Source organism: Scardinius erythrophthalmus, assembly GCF_964197995.2.
Source record: "Scardinius erythrophthalmus genome assembly, chromosome: 4".
In the NCBI taxonomy this organism is placed as follows: domain Eukaryota; kingdom Metazoa; phylum Chordata; class Actinopteri; order Cypriniformes; family Leuciscidae; genus Scardinius; species Scardinius erythrophthalmus.
Genome location: NC_138224.1, coordinates 34,594,355 through 34,612,699, shown reverse-complemented (window position 1 = coordinate 34,612,699; position 18,345 = coordinate 34,594,355). Strand labels below are relative to the sequence as shown.

General features: G+C 39.7%; 1 protein-coding gene across 4 annotated transcripts in view; it reads right to left on the bottom strand.

Annotated features, from left to right (window-relative positions):
• The window catches only part of LOC308689651 (tripartite motif-containing protein 16-like), a 113,931-nt gene that overhangs the window by 26,823 nt on the left and 68,763 nt on the right, over positions 1-18,345 (bottom strand). For 2 of the 4 annotated variants that reach the window (XM_081363480.1, XM_081363482.1), the window contains exon 2: positions 894-1,503. In XM_081363480.1, the coding sequence (XP_081219606.1) occupies positions 894-1,466 (573 nt within the window). In that variant the 5' untranslated portion in view covers positions 1,467-1,503. Of the gene's footprint in view, positions 1-893; positions 1,550-18,345 lie in introns of those variants that run through there. The other 2 variants (XM_081363479.1, XM_081363481.1) reach the window with 1 other exon arrangement.

Genomic DNA, 18,345 nt, shown 5'->3' with positions numbered 1-18,345 from the left:
ATTTATCATTTAATGATGTTGGTCTCATCATTGTCTTGTCTTAGGGCAAGGGCTCTGTGAAAATGAGTAAAAAAAGTCTGTATTATGCTGCCAGGCCTAGCCTGGGTTTCCCCATACTGCCTTGCTCGCAGCGCGATTTTATTCACGCTGCTAGGCAGTCTGGACACCATGGACCAAATTTTCCCTTGAAAAAGGGAACCAATCACAGAACGGGGAGGGAGCAGCATGACGATGATGACACCGAAGCAGTTTGTGTTTATATCTATGGATCCAGCATGGCATCAGACTCGACGTTATCTTCTACCCTCATGTTTATCTTGCACAAACGGTAATATTCGCTAAACGCCATCGTGTACAAATAAATCTTTGACCCATTGTCTTTTTCCTCGTTGAATTTCTGTCACTCTACATACGTCATCTGGTATAATTGAAGCGATTGGCTATGAGCTACATACAGGCGCATTTGATAGACATTCATAGCGCCCAATAAACGGCTCTGGGCATTCGTAAACCACGCCTCAAATACGAGAAAATGAACACGTGGTTCCCAGACCAAGTCTCAAATGAGACTTGGTCTGACGTTAGCCAGGCTATGCCAGGCCAGTAGTTAGCGACAAATTCATGGTTTTGTTTACATGGAGATGGTAAAGGCATCATTTTCTAAACCTTGTACTTTGAAACCCATTTTCAAAAGCTTGTGTCTTCAGCCACCAAAAACGCCATTGTTGTGTAAATGAACAACCAAAACGGATACATTTTTTCAGTTGAAAATGGTGTCGTTTAAACATACACTTAGTCATGGAAACAAAGGTTTTTCATCATATATTTCATTAATTAAATTAAAACTACACATGTATGTCTACATTATTTAATCAGTAGTTGTAAGTTCATACCTGTTTCTCTGTCCTCTTTGCTGCTGCTGATACAATGTCGTGGTTTTTATGTTCATCCATCACACACAGCACACATATACACTTCTGATCAGTGCGGCAGAAAACCTCGAGGATCTTGTCGTGTTTCTGGCAGATCATCTCCTGCAGTCGTCCAGTGGCATCAGTCAGATTGTGACTCTTTCCTTTAAAGAAACTCTCATGTTGTTCAAGGTGATTCTGACAGTAAGTGTTCAGACACACCAGACAGGACTTGACGGCTTTGTGTTTTCTTCCAGTACAGACGTCACACTGCACATCTCCAGTTCCAGCGTAACAGTTAGCAGGAAGTTTAGTCTTCTTCAGTTTCTCCACCATTTCAGCCAGAATGGTGTTTTTAGCTAAAGCAGGTCTTGGCCTGAAGGTCTTTCTGCACTGAGGACAGCTGTAGACTCTCTTCTCATCCTCCTGATCCCAGTGGCATGTAATACAGATCTTACAGTAACTGTGTCCACAGTGGATTGTCACTGGATCCTTCAGGAGATCCAGACAAACTGGACACATAAACTCATCCTCAGAAAATCTGGCTTCTGCCATTTTACAGCATGAATACAGAGACACAAACACACAACAGCTCAACTACACTTCACTCTCTCTTTCCCTGAACTCATGTGATTCCCGTTTCCTGGTTTAGTGTTTGAGTGTCGTGTGCAAAAGATAATAAAACGTCCACTAGATGTCAGTCTCAAACAGGCACTCAAAGAATAAACCTTACAGAGAAGCAGACAACACAATTAAAGCGCCCTGAATCTTTTCAGATGTGCTGGAAATGGCCATTGTTGACATGGTAATTGCAATAAAAAATGCAATAAAACTGGGAAATTCAGGACAGAGAGCTGGCAGACAGTCGTGCACTGAACCCTTTGAGAGAAACAGTGAACGTGTGATGAACTCTGGTATCAGTTTGTCCAGGTAAGAGTCTGTTCAGAAACCAAACAGGATTATGATAATGTAAATGACTGTAAAACTCTCTGTAATTTAGTGGGTGATGAAGAGGGAAGCCAGCCGAACTCCACATACTTTAATCTTTGTGGATGAAGCTGGATTCAACCTGGCAAAAACACGCCGCAGGGGAAGAAATGTGATTTGACAGAGATTTGACACATATTGACATATATATGTTATCTTGAACACACTGTGGCTAATGAAATAATCATCTTAGAGAGTTTTAACTTTTTTATTACAAAATATCAATGTGAGTAATAGTAATTAATCAACAACAACCATTATTAAATGTAATAATACTATATACATCTCATCCTACAGCGCAATGGTAAAAACTAATACTGAAAGATAATTCAGAGAGAAGAAGAGGAATTCGCTCTGTGCACAGGATGACGCGCGAACGTTCGAAATCTGTGTGGTGGGCGGGGGGACTTCCGGTTTAGGTTACTACTGGCGGTATTTCCGATGTAGATGTTGTTGAAGAGTGAGTGGCAAGCTATCAGTGAGTACCGTATGTAAAATGTTAACAGTAAATAAGAAACGTCTTACATATCAGCATCAAATTGGCAACTCTAAATTACATTGTAGTGTTCCTCGATGTGCCGTTTCATCGAGGTATAATTCTGAAGTAAGTTTTCATCGTTTTCCGCATCAGCCTGAGGTACGAGCTCAGTGGCTAGTCAAGATAAGACGCGATAACTTCACTCCTACCGATAACACCTGGGTCTGCAGTCGACATTTTAAGCTAGAAGATGTCATCACAACAACCACAGGACGTCGAAAACTTGTTCAAGGAGCTGTGCCATGTCTTTTTGAGTGGAACAATTTTTGTTTACCAGTGCCAAGGTGCAGTGTTTGGGAGCGCTGCCCTAAACGCCCCTCTCCCCCGCCGGACCCCCTGTCAGAGACTGCTGGCTCTGATAGCGAGATGGAAGTAACGTTACCACTGGAGCATGACTCCTCTGTAACTCCGACGACATCGGTGACTCCATCTGAGTTAGTGGAAGAGAACGAAAAGTTGAAGCAAAAAGTCCAGGAGCTGCAACAACAGATTGAAACTCTGCAACTGCAATCGAGATTTGGTGTAGAGCGTCTTGCAGGGTCTGATGAGGACATTCGGTTTTACACAAGGTAGGTCCATGACCATGTCTATGAAAAATCGTTGGTAACACTTTACAATAAGGTTCATTAGTTAACATTAGTTAATGTATTAACTACCATTAACTAACACAGTGAGCAATACATTTGTTACAGTAGTCTATACATTAATCTTTGTTAATGTTAGTTAATACAAATCCAGCTGTTCATTGTTTGTTCATGTTAGTTTATGTTTATGTTTATGATGTTTATTTCAAACCTGCACACAAATTTTCTCACAAAGAAACAGTGCATTAACTAATGTTAATAGTTCACAGTGCATTAGTTCACAGTGCATTAGTTCACAGTGCATTAGTTCACAGTGCATTAACTAATGTTAACAAATACAACCTTTGATTTTAGTAACGTATTACTAAATTAGTATTAGTATTAGTAAATTAGTATAAATTAATATTAACTAAGATTAATAAATGCTAAAGAAGTATTGTTAATTCTTAGTTCATGTTAACTAATGGAGTTAACTAATGTTAACTAATGAACCTTATTGTAAAGTGTTACCAAATCGTTTTGAAGCAAAGTTTACCGGCCTGCTTTTCTGTCAAAGAAAACTCAGATGAGTAAACAGGATGTTGAACAAACACAGTCCATCGCCCGTTTGCGGGTACTTGTTGAAAGGTGTATCCGGAGAGTTAAAGAGAATAAACTGTTTGACAAACTTATTCCCTTATCTGTGTGTGGGAGTATTGATCAACTGTTCAGTGTGGCTTGCTTCTTGGTAAACTACCAAAATGGACCCCTTGTCAAGGCATGGGCAACTCAACAGTGAAAATCTAGACTGGCATGTGATTGTATTTTTCTCTATGAGCTTCCATATACTGCTTATATATTTTGTCATTTACTATGCTGTTTGTTTTTTTGTATCTTGTGATATACCTTTCAGAAAATTGTCTGAAATATTGACAATGTTTACATTTGTCATTTATTGTCTTTTACACTACCAGGAGGAACACGCATACATGAGTTAATTCAGACATTTATTATACAAAGACTAGGGCTGGGCGATATGGCCAAAAAATCATATCTCGGTATTTTTGGGTTAAATGGCGATATACGATATCTCGGTACTTTCTACATTTTTCCATTTGGATAAAGAAAATCTGTATTTATTTAAAAAACATGCCATTTTCATCCTGCCCAATGATATCCTACAAACAATGTTGATATTGGAGGATATGGAAACAAATATAGTGAATGTAATGTAGGCTATGCAATATATTATGTGCAAAAAGGTTGTTAAAATCACATTACATTCTAACAAAAATAATGCTTTTGTTTTTAAATTGACTAAAGGCTAAACTAAAAATGAAAATAAAAACAAAAGAACTTAAAACTATTAGCCTACGTTTGATTACCCCGTTATAATGGTCACTTTCATAAAAATATACTTGTAGGTTTAAAATTCCCCATATGGCATATTTATTGTTTCCAACAACAAATATTTTAGCAATATGTAGCCTATATTTTAGTCAGAATTATTGCGCTACTATTCTATTGTGCTCCATCTGTTTGGCCCGCATGCGCGCGGCGTCGCTCATTCACTGAAGCTTGAATATTAGCGGAGATTCAATTGCAGAAGCTCGTCCTCTCCTGACAGTGAAATGGACATTTGTTTGACTTTCTAACATTTACAGATGGAGAATATACCTGTGAAATGTAAGTTAAGCACTGAGGAAAGCAACACATCTCAAACGCATTAAACAGCGCAAGTATTTTGTCAGTCAGCAACAGTATCTGTCAGTAAGCATCTGACAGGGCAAGCTGCTTTAAACTTGTTAACTATATCTTACCAGTTATTTTGAAGCCCGTAATATAAGCTTGTGTCATGTTTAGGACAAATTGTACTATGTACTTTCACTGTGGCAGCTCACACTGCGTCTTCCGCTGTTTTTCAGATGTGCTCGTATCAAACTACTGTATCGATATAAACGGTATTGCCTCATTCCATATCGTTTCAAAAAAATATATCGATATATCGTACAAACTCGATATACCGCCCAGCCCTAACAAAGACACAAGCTGTCATACTACACTCAACAATAACATGGCTCCTTGTATATATTTGTAATGATGAACTATGTAAACTATGTAAATAAACGTTGTGCAACGTTTGACATTTTGTATGCGTTATGAGTTTGTTGATAACTAGTCCACATAACTAGTACTCAACAGTACTTTAATGCTTCTTTGCACTTCTGGTTGGATGTCAGCTGCATTTCATTGGCTCTGTACCTGTACTCTGCTAAATGACAATGAAGTTGAATCTAATCTAATGTAATCTAACTACTAACACTGAATTCATAATAATAAAAGGCACTTTGTATAGGTTTGTTGTTTACGTACATGTGTGTGCATTTTTTAAAAGAGAACTATTTACATTAACACTGATTTCACACAAACACATGTTTTGGGAGGTGGGTTGATTTTAAATTTTCATGCATGATGATAAATAAAAGTAGAAATAGAAATAATCTCCCTTCTCCCTGATGACGGCAGCAACCTCTGTGTCCCTGTAGATCCTTTGACTGATCATATCCTCCTCTGCACAAACAACGAAATCACACCAGTCCATACCTGTTAGCAGGAGATGTCCTTGCACCTGCCAGTAATAACCGTGTTGCTTTTTTAGATTCATGGTGCCATTGTGAAGCTTTAGGTATTTTCATGGTGCCATTGTGAAGCTTTAGGTATTTACAGTCAACATAACTTTTTACATTGGGGCATTTCACTTCCACCAGGCCAAAGGGTGGGTTCTCTGTTGGGTCGAAAACAACCCCATCAGGGGAAGACCCTAACCAGGGGTCATCGGGGTGTACAACGGAGCCACATGGCCAGTAGTTAGTGTTCTTTGCTTTGCAATATTCTTGAATGGCAAGTGGCTCCAATGCCAGACCTCTTTTCATAAATGCCGTTTGTGCCACTCCCCTAATCATTCTTTCAGCAAGCTGTTCCGCTGAAGACTGACTGCGAACATGACATACCTCCCTGAAGTGAGATGATGTTACTCTCATCCTTCTGACTTGGTGCCACTCTGTGGACATACTCTGCTCAATTGTTGATTCTTCTATTTTCCTTGCTGTATCCAAGGAAGTCTGCAGAGATTGCAGATGCAGCTGCTGGTGGAGACTGCACACAAACTGGCATGTAGTGGGCTCCAGTTTGTAGACATCTAAAGGCAGAGGTGGGGGTGGAGGAGCACCAGTGTGAGGAAGAATAATGCGGCTTACTGGCACTGGCTGCTGGTACGAAATCGGGCTGCCCTCCTGAACTTTTCCCAGAGCTGACTCAACCAACGGGACATTCGCACTTATGGACATGGTGGTAATGAGAGGTGCTATGTCCGATGGAAAGCCTTCATAAGCTTCCGCCACCCTCATGACATCAGGATCAGGAAGATCCCCCCGCATCTCTTTGTAGAGAGTGCTCCTATGTAGAGTTGCATATCATAATTCAAATTGGACCACTACGCACATTTACAGTACAGGCCAAAAGTTTGGAAACATTACTATTTTTAATGTTTTTGAAAGAAGTTTCTTCTGCTCATCAAGCCTGTATTTATTTGATCAAAAATACAGAAAAAAAAATTATATTGTGATATATTAGACCGTACAATTTAAAATAATTGGTTTTCAATTTATTATACTATAAATTATCATTTATTACTGTGATGCAAAGCTGAATTTTCAAGATCATTACTCCAGACATCCAGTCTATCACATGATCCTTAAGAAATCATTCAATCATTCTTCTGATTTATTATGAGTGTTGGAAACAGTTCTGCTGCTTAATATTTTTTCATAACCTGTGATACTTTTTTAGGATACTTTGATGAATAAAAAGTAAAAAAGTAATTAAAAAAAAGAAGCAAATGTTTTAAAAATAGAAATCTTTTGTAACAACAATATACACTACTGGTCAGTAATTTGGGGTCAGTAATTTTTTTTCTTTCTTTCTGTGAAATAAATCAATACTTTTATTCAGCAAGGATGTGTTAAATTGATCAAAAGTGATAGTAAAGAAGATTTATATTATTGGAAAATATTTTTTTTATTTTGAATAAATACAGTTATTTTTAACCTTTTATTCATCAAATATATTAGGCAGCAGAACTGTTTCCAACACTCATAATAAATCAGAATATTAGAATGATTTCTAAAGGATCATGTGATAGACTGGATGTCTGGAGTAATGATGCTGAAAATTCAGCTTTGCATCACAGGAATAAATGATAATTTAAAGTATAATAAATGGAAAACCAATTATTTAAAATTGTAATAATATATCAATATTTTTTTTTTGTATTTTTGATCAAATAAATGCAGGCTTGATGAGCAGAAGAAACTTTTTTCAAAAACATTAAAAAATGTAATGTTTCCAAACGTTAGGCCTGTACTGTATATTTAGACAACCATAATCATATTAGTTGATTAATTATAAATGAACAAGACATACTGGACATACCTGACACCATTCGCTACCGTCCTCTGTTTGGGCTTTGCAAACAGCACCACCATGTCACTCACACGGCCCGGCATCACACCCTATCAATAATAAAGGTCACAGAATGGGACTATAGGCAAATCTTGCATAAGCATGGAATTATGCTGCTTAAAGTTTACCATAGTTCTTGGTATGTGCCAACGTTGTTCACTCTCTGTGCAGCTCAAAACAGGTGGTACAGCTGTGATGTTTAACTGTGAGTAATGAGCAGTCTGATACAGTAATGCAACGTTATGATTGTGTAGTGGGACGTGCTGCGTCTAATTAACCTAATGCGTTTGGGCGTGAGTTCAATCATAACGATGCGGGACCATATAAAAAGGGTTTCGAGTCACTGTTTACCTGTGGGTGTCGTCTGCGTGGTGCGTCATTGCCCGGGGACCGCCCCTCCTGGTTCCTCATCCGTTCTCGTTTGGAGGTATGTGTTTGGCTGACTAGTTGAACAGAGATGCGTGATGTCATGTAAACAATTGTTCCATTTTAGCTTTGAGGATATATCGCGGCTGTTGGCAGCTGCTACGCTCCTCTGGCGTTCCTCTTGCGTGGTCCCGCGTCTGGTGATGCGTTGATGCGCTCCTCATGGTGTTTTGTGTGTGCGTGACATGGACGGGCGACTGTTATGAAATGAAGGTACGTAAAACCTCCACTATTGTGTGGCGCTCCCTTTTTAGGTTGCAAGTATATGTTGTATGTTTATATTTTAGGAGGAATAGACTGGCCATTGACATCTGCGGGGCAACACTGTTTGACGCTGCTGCTTTATACGCTCGGATTCCTGTTGTGTGTACGTCCGGATTCCCGGCAATAACATTTCTCATCAACACGTGCGCTCGATTTATGCGTCTTGTGTGACGCCTGCTCTCCAGCGCTCCCCCCTCGTGGTTGTTTCTCCAACTATAGTCTTTTAAATTGTGTGATTTGTTGTTTAAATGTATTTGTTTTTATGTTTCCATTTATGAATGTTTTGGTTTGTTTCGTTTTTGAAAGTATTGTGAGTATTGTTTTTTTTGGTTTGACTTAAGTGTCTATTATTTGTGTTTTCTTTTGTAGTTAGTGTCTTTGCATCTTGAGGCAGGTGCAGTAAATTCTGCTCTCATTACAGGAGCCGAGGCTTCAAGGCAGGCCGCTAGTAGGCCCTCACGTGCTGTGGTGGAGGTTTTGTCACCGAGTGCTGTGCGCATGACCGTATTGAGTGTGTGTGTGACACCTGTGTACAGGGTGGTGAGTGATTATAGGAGCCTTGAGCTCACTAAAGTAGTGTACCTGCCATTGTTAAGCCTCGGCTTCCTCCTTGATGACTTGAGTGTTGAGTGTTGCATGATGACCCAGTCTTTAATGTTGTCTTAGAATTGTTGCTGACTACAATAAAACTTTTGTACTTTTGTATCCACGTCTCTGGCCCTCCCTCGATAACAACGAGCCTGTGTGTCCTTTTGGTGGGTGATTAAATGTATGAGTATTAATATTTCCCTGTTAAACAGGGTGGCGTAGTCGTGCATATGTAGAAGTAGTCCGTGAGTTGCTCCCCTTGAGCGGCGCCCCGCTACAATTGCATAAGGCTCTGCCTTAGATTATTTTAGGGTTAGTAAGAAAGTAAGTTAAACAGAACACAATATAAACAGCAAAACAACTGTCTCAACAACCAGCTTCTGGGGTTGGTAGGTCTACTAGAACACTAATAGGGCAGGCAAGTGTCATCATAGTGTTACCTACTTCAAACGTTTGGTTAACTAGATAGTTGTCTAAGATGTTCAACTTGTTTAGGTAATTATACATTTGTTTGCCAGTTTTGCCAACCTATCATTGCCAAATTGAAGCCCCAGACCATAACTGGAACAGAACTGGTTGGATCAGACGAACAACTGAACTGTCTTTCATCCTACTCTGATGGTGTGAGGTTTCTCATGCTTCCTCAAAGATCTATGACAGGTAGCACGGATGCTGACTCTCCCTGTCTGTAGATCTTTACTTGATACCGGGATAACCAAATACTGTCAATACATGTATCTGAACAACACAAACAATTCGTATATATTTATTCAATGTCAGATAGTAAAATGAACATATAATAAACCACATGTGACCAACCACTAAAATGAACCGTTTAATAAGTATTTTGTAAAGGTTACTTTCTAGCCTAACGTCACCTAGCATCATCGCTAACGTTAGGGCTACAGCTAGCTAAAGACATACAGTAGCGTAACTTACCTTCATAACTGTCAATGAATGAAGAGACGTATATCTTGAAACCCTTTTCCCTCTTGCTCTTGGGAGCCGATGATGACGCTTGAATTATTCGGTGTAAGTCGTTTATCGTTATCCTTGGCAGATGTTGAAGGGATCTGGTGTAAAAAGCCATGTTTATCTGGTCCTCGTTTTACCTGACAGTTACCGGCGTCGTCGATGAAGCGCGTAAATTTAGACCGGAAATGCCATCGCCCACCAGTGACGTCTGACAATCATGGAACGTTCGTAAAATCAACTAGCGAATAATGAAAATTTCAAAGAAAGGGGTAGGAAAAGGAAAAAAAGGAAAAAGACGAAAGAAAGAAGCACAACTAAAATAAGAGGCAGAAAGTGTCAGGGACCTTGCAAGACAAAGACTGGAAAAGGCATTTTCTGAAGACCTACACTCAAAAAAGTGCTCATGGGCATTCATTGGATGACCATAAATCACTCTTTTTAGATCAATTAAAATAATATACATTTATAAGCAGATGTATTTTTTTTTTTTTTTGAAGAAATGTAAATTGCCTAGGTTGTACATGTAATGAGAGTGAATTTACTTGGATTAATGACTGAAATTTAAGTTTGTGGCCTGACCCCGCCTACTGCGCATGTCACTGAGAGCTGTGGAACTTTTCTGCCGCCATTCGAGAACTTTCAACGGATAGCCTACTGCTAAAGTTGGGTAAGACATTTCTAACAATAACGATGTAATTTCTTACCCAGTCACAGTTAAAATAATATTTTTTCCCCCTCTTATGTGCACTTTGTTCGGTGAAGCTGTATTTTATGGTGAAAAAAAAAAAACGTTTCTGTTGACAGTGAAATCATTAATTACCATTAGCTTTAAGTTTTGTGAGATGTTACAATTGTCTGTAATTCTGAGGTGTTTTGTTGTGTGTACTGTTCAAACTATAAGAACCTAATTTTCTGGTGATACAGTAAGGAAGAGATCGCATTACTGACAGTTCTCCGCACTTTCAACAGTCGTGATATGACGTCACATTCTGCGGCATCTTTTTTAAAAGCATACATTCAGTAATATATAACAAATAATAATATATCTAAATGTAAAAATATACAATTTACTCTAGTGATGGATCGTTCATTTTGAAAGAATATTTTACTCGGGAGTAGTGAGTCGCCAGCGTGATTTGAGGTGCGTACCATTCGACCGTAGTGGACGTAACAGAGGGCCTTCCGCCATCTTTCGAATCCGAATCAGCGGGAAAGAAAGCGCCCAAAATGAGAAAGCTGACCATTGGGTGAAATGGATCGCAGTTGATCCGTGATCCGTAGGGACCAGGTTCGACACGCATGTGATTCACTGATTAACTGCTACATTTACCAGTCATCATAGAGTGAAAGTTTATAATTTGGACGTGTTTCGTCTTGCCAATTTACACATTCAAACCATTTTAAACACGGAAGAAGAGCCGAAAATCGGGCCTCGTGCGTTATCTGTGACCACAGCCGTGCGCACGCAGAGAGATTACAGACAGTGCATTCCTCTTTCGCGTTTCCTTGCCCTTGAATAGACACATAAACACAAAATTATGTCTAAATGGCCATCTTGACAAGTATCCTCTTGTTAATGTCTTGTGAACAGTTGAGAAAGAAACGGATGTTTGTCAGTTTTTTCGGTCCGTGAAGTCGGTCTTAAAGTGACAGCACACACCTAATATTATGTATATAGAGATTGGGATCGTGACGTCAGCTGATCACAGTAACGCAAGGTATTGTGGGTTTTTTGGACACGGAAGTTACGGGAGAAACGTAGTTGTGGCAGTGTAGTAGTATTTGCGGTAGACTGTAAGTGGTGGTATATTTTAGAAGTAATTCAATTTAGAAACATGACAGAATGGTGAACGCATGCTGCATTATAAATTGTCACAATCGTTCTCACGATCGATTTTTCAGCTTTCCCGCTTGGAAACAAAGCAATGGAACTCAAGTCGCAGAGTTAACAAAGAGGCGTCACATGGCATGGGTAGCAGCTGTAAGACGGACAAACATCACCTTCAGCAACATTTCACGACACATGTTCGTGTGTTCACGGCATTTTCACACAGGTAAGTTATCATTACAACACCTTTAACTGTTATGTGGTTACAACTAGTTACAACACAACAACCGTAACATTAACTTCAATTACGAAAAGACAATGTATGTATGTGAAAGGAGAATGTATGTGTGTGAGAGTAGAAATGGTATGTATGTGAAAGGAGAATGTGTGTGAAGAATGGATTTTGGCTTAACAGCCCCTCATATTCACAAATATTGCCTTATTCGGTTCTCTGTTTTATCTTACTGATTCATAAAATTACAAACATTTTGGTCTATTTCAGAAGAAAAAAAAGATTGTCAGGTCATCCATCCATTGACTGAGCGTGTACGGGTCAGCCAATCTGGTTCCGTCTGTTAAAATTAACTTTTTCAAAAAATTTACTTTTGCAAATAATAATCGCGGTCATGGACAGTGAGTAACCTTGCTTATGGGCATATTTTATCCTTTGGATTTGAGGTACCCATCCAACCTGCAGCATACTTTTGAGGTCTTTCAAAAACTGTTTCTAAATCTGGATAGTCAAAGGCTGTCAGACAGAATCCTAAAGCTGAAAATGTTTGAGTAGATCAGTTTTTTTTTTTTTTTTTACATGTGTTTTGTTTGCATTTTCTGCATTTTTGCATTAAGAAAAATTGTAAATGTGAACTGATTATCTGTATCTACAGAGTAGATTGATCAGTGTTTATTCTGCAGACCAGTTTTTATTTTGCAATAACATGGCTAACAGAGCTCTGCTAGCACTACTGTTTAATAGTGTCGTGTACAATTGTTTTTAGCTATTGTGCAGTTCTTAAATTCATGAAATGAATAAAAGGCTACTTGATTTGTGTGCTTTTTTGGTGTGCTTACTGTAATGGCATATTTTTGAAGGCATGGTAATGTATGCAACAATATGAAAGACATGCATGCAAGCAATTCTAAGATCAGCAAAATATTGTATATTTTACTCAAGAAAAAATGCATTAGATTGTGACATTCTGTTAGACCTACTAGAAAAAACACATTGGTCTGTGTAATACATGAGTTACATTTACTCTGGAAAAATTACATTAGTTAAATTTAATATAGTAAGTTTGACTTTCAAGGAAAATGACATCTGGTCAATGTAATATAGCTGAGTTTAATTTTCAAGAAAATTATATTAGGTCAATGTAATACAGTTCAGTTTGATTTTAAGAAAAATTACATTAGGTCAATGTAATTGTGATAATTCAGATTGAAATAGTTTGATTACATCCAACAGACATGATTACATACAGCTTTATTAATGTAATAATTTTATGTGGAAATTTGCCACATGACTAATATACATTCTACTGATGAAGTATTTTTTTGAGAGTAGCAGCCCTCAAGAAAAATATAGTTATATAAAAAAAACAAATTCGTTACATCACCATCCCTTCTTCAAGAGAAAATAAAATGAATAATATGACTGCCACAACTTCTACATATGATCAAGTCAGGGATTTCTCTCTCAAGGACCATCATTTAATTAGTGAGTGACAGCTTGGAACATGACAAAAGGTCTGTGGCAACGTTCCTCACCAGGATTGAGGAGGACATTCAAGAGAAACATCCTGCAATGAGAGCGATGCACATATTTAGATCCCTGATGGCCTCAGCAGACAGGCTATCTATCCTTGTGACAGATGAGGCTTCATTTGTAGATTCTGCAAGGAAGAGTTGCTCAAACACTAAAATCATACTGATAATATCCACAGAAATCACAGATTGTATAGATGGATTTGGCGCCATGGAATTGCCTGTTGGCGTAAATCCATACCTAATACATGAGGCATCATATTTACGACTGAAGCTTGACTTGCTTTTTTTTCGCTATTTTTGAGTTGGTCATCACCCTTTCTTTTACTGGAACAGTCCTCAAAGAAATGGGCCATGGAAGTTTGCTGGGGCCCGATCATCCATTCGTTACACCATGACATTACACGTTTTTTTTTTATTAGTTTTTAAAGGCCTGGGGCCTCATTTATAATCGTTGCGTCGCACAAAACAGACCCTCTAAAAGGCGTACGCCACTTTCGACACTTCCAAAGAAATGATTTATAAAAACAAACTTGACGAGAAAATTTGAGCACCTGCACATAAACTCAGAGTCATGTGTACAAACATTCTGGAGACGGAGCAGTTTGGTGACACCGATGATGAGCTAAGGGACAGATGAAGGAAAACCAGTCAGGGATCTATTCCAATTCCTCTACTTCGGTGTGGAGACAGGACTTTTGAAAATGTGCTCACAGTATCCCGATTTCTTTACAACAGAAAATGAGATACTGCTAAATTTCAGTGTAGATGGTGTACCATTGTTTAAATCATCCAATGTACAAATTTGGCCCATTCTTTGTAGTGTGAAAAAGTTTGAGCCGTTTATCGTCGCACTATTTTGTGGAACTGCAAAGCCAAACAGCATTACTGATTACACGTCTAGATTTTTAACAGAACTGAAGGCACTCCAACAACATGGGGTTGAGTTCCAAAATGGAATATTAAATGTAAAAGTGAATGCTTTCATTTGTGATGCCCCAGCGAGAGCATTCTTAAAATGCATCAAGTCCCACAATGCCTGCAGCAGCTGTGAGCAGTGCACCATTGAAGGACATTATGTAAGTCACAGGGTTGTATTCAACTACCAGTCGCAGGAGAAGATTGATGCAAGAACAGAAGATGACTTCATTAAAGCTTTGCTGTGTTTGAAATTGCCCCCCTATACCCGCATTCACTATTCCCTACGTTACTCCACTAATAAAGTCCACTTGAAGGAGTGAAAGAAAACGAGTGAGTGAATTCTGACACTGAGTTCGCCGGAAGGGCTGTTGATTTTGCATAGTTTGTGCTGTTTAATAATAATCGTTTGAAACAGCAAACTGGCAGATCCAGTAGTAATGAAAAGATTTATCTTGAACTCTGCCATGGAAACTAGCTTTAACTAAACTTTAAGAAAACAATTTAATAACAAATTATAAATGAATTTATACCGGGGTATTTATATGGGGAATTCATTCAGCGCGCGACTCTCACAGTGCATTATGGGTATTCTCAAGATGTTGAGCGTACATCGGTTGTACACTCGTTTCTGCGGTGCATTGTGGGATTGAATGAGTCCACTCAATAACGTCCACTATGGTTTCGGACACCACTGTAAATGGCTGTCCCCTCAAACAGAGCCCTATTTAACACTTGTGCGCTCCTTATTTGTGAACACACTCATGTTCCTGTCTTGATATTCTGTTTTCAAATATTTGTAGGATCTTAAAGGGGTCATATAATGCCATTTTTGTACAAGCTAATATGATTCTTTAGGGTCTAAACTAAAAGTTTGTAATATACTTTAATTAAAAATTCTCATTAGTATTGTAAGAAAACACTCATTTTACCTGGTCAAAAACAGCTCTGTTTTCAGCACGCCGTTTCAGTGCATGTGTCTTTAAATGATAATGAGCTTTGCTCACCCCGCCCCTCTGTTCTGTGCGGACACCGTTTCTAACACAATAACCACGCGTTGTTCATTATAAACGTGGGATTATGAATTATATTGAGAACGTCGTACATAGAAAACATGCCGTAATGTACCCGGAGTGTAAACCTTAGATGCATTCATCATGAAGCGTGCAGCAAGGTTTGCAAATTTGCAAAGATTAATATAAATATTAATATAAAGGTTAATAAAACATCACACTCACTTCTGGAGGTTCAGCAGGAACACGTTGGTACCGATCCGTTTTTTCTCGTTTGTAACGCTGTCTGGTGTGAAATGATTCAGCAAACAGGAAAGCGAAGACGATCGCGTCAATCCTTTGGGCATATCCCTTCAAAAACAAAACTCAGCCACAGCCATCTTCAACGGCTCGGATTTAGGAACATCCAAATGACTGCTGTGTTCCTTATTACACCGAAGAACAATCACAGACGCCATTCTGCTCATAGACAGCGCTCCAGTGAGGGTATCAACAATGACGCGCGGACTATGATTGACAGCTCGCTCATGAGCGAGGGCGGGTCTGTGTTGAAACGCTGCAGCTGTCAATCACAATCGTGGGAGGGGCGTCCGACCGTGTGACGTCACACGGTCGAACGGCTTGATTTCAGAGAGGGTCAAACATATAAGGAGATTAAAAAAAAACCACTGGATGGATTTTTATCATTTTATGATGGTTGTGTACAGGCACTGCCAACACACATTTCAGTACAATCAACTTGTAAAAGTGCATGTACCATTATATGACCCCTTTAAATGTCCACAGCCTGGGGTGAGCACTGAGGATGGGGGGGGGGGTTACAGCAGCATCCTGGAAATGGTATTCTGCCATGGATGAGGCAATAGGGGGCAGAACCTCCATCACACCACCCACCCTTATTGCCTCATCTGGCCCGGATGTTGCTGTTACCTCTCCATCCAAAGATTTCTTCAGCTGTTAGAAATAATTGCAAAAAAATAATAAAGGAATCAAATGGTACTCTCTTTTCATTTATTTCTCTCTTTTCATTTATTTGTTAGTAAGTTCACTGTGTCATGCTGTTTTTGCAAGTTTTATTACAAAACACTTAATTCCCAGGGATTTACAGTAGCTAGATTGTCAGTTGTAAAGTGCTTAATATGTGGCATTGAGTAATTAATATTTTTTAAGTGTTTTGTGTGTGTGTTTTGTAGCAGATTCCAGATGGTTTTTGAAGCAAGTGCAGCACTGTAGAGAAATACCCACACACTCCAGACACTGTTAAAATGTATTTGTTTTAAATTTGTGCATATAACTTTTAAATGGATACAGAATACAAAGCTAAAACAAAATCACGTAACTTTGGCATAAAGTAATATAATAGAGCTTAAAGCACCACCAAAAGGAAAAGTATTAAAACATTTTTATTATAGTGTCATGATGAGGAAAGAAAATGAACTTCAGCAGCTTCAGTAAGGTAATTTTCACAGATTTCTAAAAGATCTAAAGGGACTTTGACACTAGCAATCTCATTTGTAGGGCATCACTTTAAAATAATTCAATATATGTTTCTTTCAAAGCATGTGTACAAGATGAGGACTTCCTGCCTTGGGTAATTTTGGATTTGGATTTCCTCTAGAAGTAAATAATTTGTAATTAAGCTCAGGTATGTGATATGTAGTTAGAATTTTAAAGATTTGCTATACAAATTCACACAGCCTAAGGCAGTGTGCCAGTGGTTGGTGGGTGTCGCCTCTAGGGACCACTGTAGCTCCGGGATCCCCTTTCGATTAGCCTGGGTCTGCAATATCCCCAGTTACCATGTGCAGCCGCGAGGAGGCCCGACAGAGGCCTGCACACAGATAGCCATGCACCTCTCTAACTACTACTATTACTGAACTGTACGCATCACAGCACCCTGTGGGCTGTGACACACACACACACACACACCTAACTATTTACATAAATAACTAACATAACTAACAGACAACCTGGCACACTGTCACTCTAAGAACAAGAACTGATTTTAACCTGTGTTAAGTGTCCTACCGGTAATCGTGCTCATGAAGAGCAGGCACACAGTTGCCTGGTGCAGACACCGCTGCAGCTAGATTGTCCCGCACGTGCTCTCCTGCGCTGGCTTCTGTGTTGCGGGGTTCAGGTGGGCCATCGTCATCCTCCACAACTTCTGGATCAACTATGTCCCCATTGAGAAGACAGAGGTTGTGGAGCACCGTGCAGCATGCAATGACATCTGGCACAAAAGCAGGGCTGACTTCCAGTGGCTTGAAAAAAATGGAACGGCAGCGTGTTTTCAGCATCCCGAAGGCCCTCTCGACGATGTTCCGTGCACGAGAATGCTTCCTGTTGCATTCTGTACAGGCTCTCTGTATGGCGTCATGAGGCAGATGGGCGCATTCAGGCAAGGATACCCACCATCTCCAAGGATGCATTTTCCTGCAGGTGGCAACAGGCGCCCAGTGTACACAGGGCTGTTCTTCAGCACCCTGGCATCATGCACTGACCCAGGATACCCAACAAAAATGTTGAGGAACTTCCCCTGGTGGTCAGTGATGGCCTGCAGCTGTACAAAATTAAACAGCTCCCGGATGAAGTAGCACTGCACGTCACTTGCTGGTGGTTTGATGCGGATGTGACAGCCATCTATTGCACCAGCTCCTACACTGAAAGCTGGAGACCCTGCCAGCTGGGCAAAACCTGCTCCCACTGCCTCCAGGTCATCTGCGATGGGGAAAGCGATGAGCTGCTTCAAAATGCAGATGACTGCCTTGCTCATTCTGTGCACAATGTCGTGCACAGTAGACTTTGGGATGTCAAAGGCGAGTGACACTACCCGGTATGATGCTGCATGGGCCAGCCAGTAAAGGAAAACCAGCACCTCAACGTCCTTTTCCCACCCATGGTCGCATTCAGGCTTCACTGCAGCAATCAAGGACTGGATGGACTGCCGTGAAAGTCGGAGGTTGGGGCGGAGGTCAACTCCATTTGATTTATTTATTCAAATAAATCTCGAACCACAGTGCTTCGTGCTGCTGTTAAACTAAATAAC